The sequence below is a fragment of the Triticum urartu genome, chromosome 6 (genome assembly GCF_003073215.2).
Source record: "Triticum urartu cultivar G1812 chromosome 6, Tu2.1, whole genome shotgun sequence".
In the NCBI taxonomy this organism is placed as follows: domain Eukaryota; kingdom Viridiplantae; phylum Streptophyta; class Magnoliopsida; order Poales; family Poaceae; genus Triticum; species Triticum urartu.
In genome coordinates, this window is record NC_053027.1 from 85,830,373 (window position 1) to 85,838,141 (window position 7,769).

Consider the following 7,769-nt stretch of genomic DNA (forward strand, 5'->3'; position numbering starts at 1 on the left):
CTTGGACCTCCTACGGTCGAAATGGGGTCCTGTTGATCGGGAGGGGTGTGGCGTACCGCAAAACGGACGAAACGGACTTGTGTTGGAGTGTTACGGTCGAAACGGGGGTCCTGTTCATCGGGAGGGGTGTGGCGTACTGCAAAACGGGACTCCATGGGATACTGTTCATCTCCATCGTCGACCTCTTCCGGCCTCCACGGCTACAGTTCATCCACCGTCGACCTCCTCCAGCCTCCACCTGTGACTATTCATCCACGGGCTCCTGTTCATCCAGCCTCCACCGCTCCTCCACCGGCTACTCAACCAGCCCTCTTCCACGGGCTACTGTTCGACCACCCCTCCACGGGCTACTGTTCAACCAGCCCTCCACGGGGTCCTGTTCATCCAGCCCTCCACGGGTCCTGTTCATCCAGCCCTCAATGGGGTCCTGTTCATCCACCCTCAACCGGCTCGATCGAGGTCCTGTTCATCCAGCGGAAACGGCCTCTACTACCACGGGGTCCTGTTCATCCAACCCCCCATCGGGAACTGTTCATCCAACTCCCTCCCTCCCCAACAACGCTCACTGTTCATCCAAATGCAGCATCGAACAGCTTCAGTTAGCAGCAGTAGCGAAGGAATCACTCGGGTTCGGTTAACAACAAGGGATCGATCGGGGTTCGATAACATAGCTAGTGCAATCGCTCGGGTTCAGTTAGAGCGCAACGCCTCGCACACACACCGCGTACGTGTACGAGAGAAACGCGCAAACCTCCGTGTATCGCTCGGCCCCAATCACCCACCGTAACCGGGAACTCCCCGATACTTTCCTCGTCCTCGCTTCTACCACGGTTTTATCTGTCATGCACGGCCCAAAGAATATCATGCAGCTGCGTCTCCGGCCCGCCCAGGACGAAAAACCCATTTTCTGTTATGATTTTTTGTCAAAGAAGTAGGAGCCCACCACATCTATGATGATACCGGGTTTTGTCACAATTATCGTCATAGAAGTGTCATAAGCATGACAAAAAAAATTCGTTCGGCCCAAAATGTCACGGATGTGTCTTTTTTTTGTAGTGCATGGTCAACCCGACTTCCATAACTCTCGCGGGCATCCCTTGGGTCGACCCGACTTCAACAAAGGACTGAGGTGAAGGTCAAGGTATTCGTGTGTCCATAACATCAAGGGAGAATCTGAGGAATCACCCTCGATGGATTCCTACTCGATGTAACCATCAAGGTGATCTTGAAGGAATCACCCTCGAAGGGTTCACACTTGAGGTGTTGCACGACAAAGTCATCATCAGGAGTGGTGAATGAGGAATCACCCTCGGTAATCTATGACCGATTAGCTACACTACAGATATATCATCAGGAGTGAGATTCGAGGTATCACCCTCGGTGCTCGATAGTAACTCTGCATAGTCGTACAACAAAAGGGGGGTGCTGGTGATGTGTCCGTCTATGCACCTCGATCACATTGACCGGGTCATCCGTAAGCAAAGCATGGCAACACGGACAAGGGTGCAGGGCCACTAATGGATCACTAACCAACCTATACTAAGCATATAGGATAACAGGTAAAGTAACAACAACATGTTACAAAAGCAGGCTATGCATTAGAATAGAAGCTATCGAACAACAATAGTAAAATCTAATGCAAGCATGAGAGAGAAAAGTGGGCGATATAGAAATGATCAAGGGGGTTTTGCTCGCTTGGAAGCTCTGATGAAAGGGATTGGACGTCAGGAGCGTAGTCGTTCTCGGGAGCAGCGCCGGTCTCAGGGTCTACCGGAGAGAAGAGGGGGAAGAAGTAGTAAATATAAGAGAGAATTCCTTATTTAACACTCTCTTAAAATTGTGTTCCTTATTTGACACTGAAGAAAATTTTCTTCCCTATATGATCTCTAGTCTTAATTTTTTCCCTATATGACACTCTAGTGCATTTTGTTCACGTGAAAAGACCATTTTACCCATATGTATAATGTGACCACAAATATGCTTTCGAAAAGTCTGTTGAATTAGGCCAGCCGGTAAAAAATCAGGTCAAGTCTACTACGTTTAGGAATTTTCCTCTGGATAAGTGGCGGGGTGGGCGGACAGAGTCAGCCGGCTGGACAGCAACCGCAACACGGCCGGAGCCGGCTATGCTACCTCCCTCCCGGCCATCTACTCCAGAAGACAGCCGAGCTCGCGTCGATCTCCTGGCTGATGCGTGATGCTTGAGGCGTGCTATGGATGGATGATGGATGGATCTCTTGGTGGCTCCCCGTGGGTGCGCCGTGCGTTGCCTCCTTTTGTGCGTGCGTTGTGCCTCGGTATTTATAGGCAGCTGGAGAAGGTCCGGCGCTGGCCATTGCCGTTCCGATTTTTATGGTGCGATATGGATGTAACGTTGTTTAAGATAAACGCGTCCCTACCTCAACCCCTTGAAGGTTGTTTAAATCTTTGACCCTGTGCGACAGCGGAATCCATCGATACAAAGTGAAGCAAACGAAATTCAAAAAAAATTGAAGCAAACAGAGCCTTTGTCTCTCGCTCTTTGGAAATCTCCAGCCGGTACAAGAAATCATGACCGAGGCCTTCGATGGTTCATGTGCTAATTGACCGGTCTGGCTAGTTGTCTATACATATTTGTGTACATATACGCGACCAGCTTGCCTGCCGGAGCATAGATATTTAAATACGTACGCGTACCCTGACGATCAAGCGAATACATGTATTCTAGCTTCGTATGACCCGGTTCATATACATACGCATGTTGGCTGCACCGAACCGGGCATACGTTCGTGCTACCACGCAACTTCCTTCCATACAGCTATAGGTCCTGCATGGGCCATGCAAATACGTGCACATGCACTAATGGCATGCACGTAGGTGGTCACCGAAGCACACACAAAAGTGCTTAAAAAATTCATTCATTTTTAAGAATGCATTTTAGTGTTAAAGCACACGTACAAAAGTACGTCAAACAGTCGCACTCACAAACCATACCGCATGAAACTAGACCCACAGTTGAATACGTTCTAAATACATTGGATGCATGCGCTCAGGTATACAGAATACACACGCATCCCAAAAAAGACCAACGGAGGAGATAACATGTTCAGCTGTGCTCACTCTCATAAACGAATTTTCCCTAGTTAGGCTCAATGCTACATATTTCTGGTCACATTATGTACAGGGGCAAAAAGGTCTTTTCACGTGTACAAAATGAACTAGAGTGTCATATAGGGAAAGAAATTAAGATTATAGGTCATATAGGGAAGAAATTTTTTTCAGTGTCAAATAAGGAACATGATTTTAAGGGAGTGTCAAATAAGGAATTCTCTCTAAATATAAAGCAAACAAATGCATCATAATGCATGACATGGCAATATGCTATGCTAGGGTGACCTAATGCAGTGCTACGCGTTACAGGCGGAGTGGGAAAATATCTGTGAATATTTTCCCGACTTTAGGCAGTCATCAGACAAACGATCTGAAGGACAAGGTTCCATGTTTGCAGTGTTAGAGGCATGTGACAGGTACGTGAAGGGAATAAACAGATTCTTTTCATTTTTTTCTATATATATATATAGATATATATATATATATATAGGAAAATGGTTGTGTACTCCTGAGAGTACGTACTCCCGCTTCTCATATACTACATAGATGAATCTTTTATACCACTTTATTATTTTTAATATACTTCATTAGTAATTATTAGATACCCCAAAATGAGTTCCATGAAAAAATTCATGTGAATCTATATATTTTTAAATGTTTACGTATATACTGATGTGTTTGTACGTGAAAAATGTATATTACAAAAATTACATCATAGATAATATTTTTTCAACAAAACTCATATTGGGGTATCTTAGAATATTTAATGAAGTATATTGAGAATAATAAAGAGGTATAATTAATGCGTATATGAAGTATATTGAGAATGGGAGTACATACTCCCAGGAGTACAGAAGAGGAGTCCTATATATATATATATATATATATATATAAATTTCATCCAAGTTACGATTTATTTTATATTATTTTTACAAAGTTTTAATGAGTTTCTGAATTACTGGATTTATTTCAAATCAAAAATATAATAAATATATTGTTATGGGTACACATAGAGTGTACCAGAGAGGTGCGTGTGTGGGTGACAAGTGGGGCCATTGAGCTGAGTCAGCAGTCAAAAGTTTGACTGTTCACTGGTCAATGGGACTAGTGGGACCCATATGTCATAGGGACAGAGCTAATAAATTGTTTTAGTTAACTTAATTGACTGGTGGGGGTCCACTGTCAGTGTCTAGGGGTTAGATTGGCAGAAAAAATGATTAGGCCTAATCTTAATTAGCCATTGTTCTAATTTCTTCTATTAATGAAAAGACAATGATAATGATAATGAAAAAAATGATAATGTATTTTTTTTCTCCCGTGGAGACAACGGAGTAAATTCTGTCTATGACACAGATTACAAACAAAGCAACATGTGGAGTGATTGGCGTCAGGGAGAGAAAAAAAATAGCCACACGTCCCCTGCCGCCGTGATCCCCCGTCTTTGACTTGTAGTTGCAGGTTGCAATCGCAGCTGCTTCCGAAACTCTTGCCTCGACACAAAGAAAGGTAGCTGCATCTGGTTTCGCCGCTTTGCTGCTGTTCGTCTGGGCGCTACCTACTCGTCGTCTCCGATGCCTCTCCTCCTGCTTCAAGGTACCAAGATGTCTCCAGTAACCGTATTCTTCAGTATCAGTATCGCACCTGATTGCCTTGCCTTCCCTTCCCTTGCTGGTGTCGGATGTGTTCCCAGCTCCGCAAGTCCCAGAAGAGAGGTTTATTTCGGTGATTTCTATCTATTTACAGTAGCGGCAGGAACAGGGGATAGAATCAATACTGCAATTTGATGCATGGAGGTCCTTGTTCTCTTATGCTGCATGGCCTGCCGGCCGCCGCTGCCCCCCTCTTGCAATTAGTTGTCTCAGCTGAGCAAATCCCTAGCTTAATCCGTGATGAATCTCACCGCTGGAACTCGATGCCCCCTAATGATTTCGCGCGATTTTCCCATCACACATAGGATTCACAATCCCCGTTTCTTTGTATTCGAAATTCATCCTAAGTTTAACATTTCCCCAGTAACTTCACAAAGCCAGCCTTATCATTGCCCCAGTAGCAAGCAAATCCTTTCTGAATGTTTCTCTGAATAACCCAGCCTTATACAGTATTTCTTTCTTTTTTTGCAGTTCTGCCATTTGTGGGCGTCGTCACACCACTGAACCGTGAGCTCCCACCGACGTGGATGTGATGTCCATCGCGTGCTGCTTGCCAGTGGTGGAGTGCGTGTACTGCCTGGCATGCACGCGCTGGGTGTGGCAGCGCTGCCTCCACACCACCGGCTACGACAGCGAGACCTGGGGCCTCGCCTCGCCGGGGGAGTTCGAGCCCGTGCCGCGGCTATGCCGCTTCATCCTAGCCGTCTACGAGGACGACCTCGAGACCCCGCAGTGGGCGCCTCCGGGCGGCTACGGCATCGAGCCCCGGTGGGTGGTGCGGCGGAGGACGCCCGAGCACACCCACGGGCGCGCCCCGACCTACCTGCTGTACGTCGACCACCGGCACGCGGACGTCGTGCTCGCCGTGCGCGGCATGGACATGGCCAAGGAGAGCGACTACGCCGTGCTGCTGGACAACAGGATCGGCCAGGCGGGCTTCGACGGCGGCTACGTGCACAACGGCCTGCTCAAGGCCGCCGAGTGGGTGCTCGACGCCGAGTGCGACGCGCTGCGGGACCTCCTGGCCACCAACCCCGGCTACACGCTCACGTTCGCCGGGCACTCCCTCGGCTCCGGCGTCGCGGCCATGCTGGCTCTGCTGGCGGTGCGCGACCGGGACCGGCTGGGCGGGGTGGAGAGGAGGAGGGTACGGTGCTTCGCCATGGCGCCTCCCAGGTGCATGTCGCTCAATCTGGCTGTCCGTTATGCCGACGTCATTAACTCGGTTATTCTTCAGGTGAGAGTGAGACTCCATGCCAGTTTAGGATAAACAACCCAGCTGAATTCTGCTTGTATCGTCTGATTCATGTTTGATAAATTACAGGATGATTTTCTGCCTCGCACCGACATTCCTCTGGAAGACATTATCAAGTCACTTTTCTGGTAAAGAAACCATCATCAACGGGGTTCATTCTGTCACTAGCCTGTAATATCTTTTCAGGGTGCTTGATGCAATCCCCTTTCCTTTACTACAGTTTGCCATGCCTTCTGTGTGGGAACTGCCTGATAGCTACATGCATACCTGAAAGTGTCATGTTGAGAGATCCAAGGCGTCTCTACGCACCCGGCCGGCTTTACCACATTGTAGAAAGGAAGCCTTTCAGGTAGTATGATTTTACCGGAAATGTTTTTACTGAAGTTTTCCTACAAATATAAGGTACTACTGTTCAATTCATTAGCTCGTACAACTAACATTCTACTCTAGTATGTGAACCAGAGAAATGCTGTAGAGATCCTTGGTGATTTTGGTTTTAGTTTTTCTTGCTTGGATTTATGACATTGGTTGAGACTTATAGTTTGTTGAAATAACTGCTGCAGATGTGGAAGATATCCGCCTGCCGTTAGAACAGCAGTGCCAGTGGATGGCAGATTCGAGCACATAGTTCTTTCTTGCAACGCAATTTCTGACCATGCCATTATCTGGATAGAAAGGGAAGCCCAAAGAGCAGTGGATGTGAGCCTACGCCTGTCCTCCTCTTATTGAGTTAGTGTCATAAAAGTGTCATTCACATAGTGTACTCCGTCACTAACCAATCATCAACGCTGAAGTTTCAAAACTTAAATTTGCACTGATTTTCCGTCGCACCTTCTTTCAACATCATCCCTTCTCCATCACTAGCCAGATATTTTTCTCCAGGTCTTTATCTGTACAGTTGCTGTGATGCACAAATTGCCTACAAAATAGTCTCTTCCTGACATTTCAGTTGATGCTGGAGAATGAGAGGACCATGAAAGCGCCGGAAAATCAAAGGATGGATGGCGAAACCGCGGCAACAAGGGATCACATTGAGGAGCAGCAGGCGGCCCTGAGGCGTGCTGTCACGCTAGGGATCGCAGATGTTAACCTGCCGTCAACATACGGAACATTCGACGAAAATGCAACTCCGGAGGAGCGCCAGGCATCGCCGGTGCTGCTTGACAGTGGCAGGCGCAGAATGGTTTGGAATGAGTGGATCGCGAGGATATTTGAGAAGGATGAATCCGGGCAAATGGTTCCACGGAGATAGATGATGGTGCATGTCAGTGGACGGAATTATGCGTCAGAAGTAGAAAAATTCAGACATTCAATTCTTGGTATGCAGTGCATGCTGTCACGTGTTCGAGCATGTTTTGGAAACCTTGAAATGGTGTTGAAAGAAATAGCAGTCGTTGATGTAGGCCAAAATATACATAGGTGAGATGTATTGATGAGTAAATCTAGATTGTACATTGGATCTTCAAAGAGCAGAATTTTTTTAGGAGAAATTTTTTTCCGAGTAACTGGAAGGAGCACTGCTTTTTTTTTTAGTCAGAATCCTCTCCCTGAGAGTGAGAGCGCGTGGGTGGGCCGGCGGCTCGGTCGGCTGGCTGGCTGGGACTTTTTTCTCTCTTCTCCCTTGTCTTTGAAAATTCAAATGTGTTAGAATACAACGTGTATTAAGATTATGACTCTTACTCGGTTTATAATAAAGCCAGGTCAGGTGCGGCTTAGCTTTTATATATACTTCTTGTACCGGCACAATATTGCATCAACAATTATTCAATACAATT

At 46.9% G+C, this 7,769-nt stretch overlaps 1 protein-coding gene across 2 annotated transcripts; it reads left to right on the forward strand.

Moving 5' to 3' along the window:
* The first annotated feature begins 4,501 nt into the window (after nucleotides 1–4,501).
* On the forward strand, nucleotides 4,502–7,484 carry LOC125514437. Of its 2 annotated transcripts, none has more exons than XM_048679767.1 (6): nucleotides 4,502–4,683; nucleotides 5,211–5,976; nucleotides 6,064–6,122; nucleotides 6,215–6,343; nucleotides 6,558–6,693; nucleotides 6,877–7,233. In XM_048679767.1, exons 2-6 carry the CDS (start codon nucleotides 5,272–5,274, stop codon nucleotides 6,922–6,924), a joined length of 1,077 nt encoding a protein of 358 aa, XP_048535724.1. In that variant the 5' UTR covers nucleotides 4,502–4,683; nucleotides 5,211–5,271; the 3' UTR covers nucleotides 6,925–7,233. The 2 variants fall into 2 exon arrangements, with proteins under 2 accessions (XP_048535724.1, XP_048535723.1); XM_048679766.1 differs by having other exon boundaries at nucleotides 4,507–4,683; nucleotides 6,944–7,484.
* The last annotated feature ends 285 nt before the right edge of the window (nucleotides 7,485–7,769 follow it).

Excerpts from the sequence above, each read along its gene's own strand:
- LOC125514437 (XM_048679766.1), top strand. The coding sequence starts at position 5,272 with ATGTCCATCGCGTGCTGCTTGCCAGTGGTGGAGTGCGTGTACTGCCTG. Across the intron at positions 5,977-6,063 it reads TTAACTCGGTTATTCTTCAG|GATGATTTTCTGCCTCGCAC; the intron begins GTGAGAGTGAGA and ends GATAAATTACAG. Across the intron at positions 6,694-6,943 it reads AAGCCCAAAGAGCAGTGGAT|TTGATGCTGGAGAATGAGAG; the intron begins GTGAGCCTACGC and ends CTGACATTTCAG.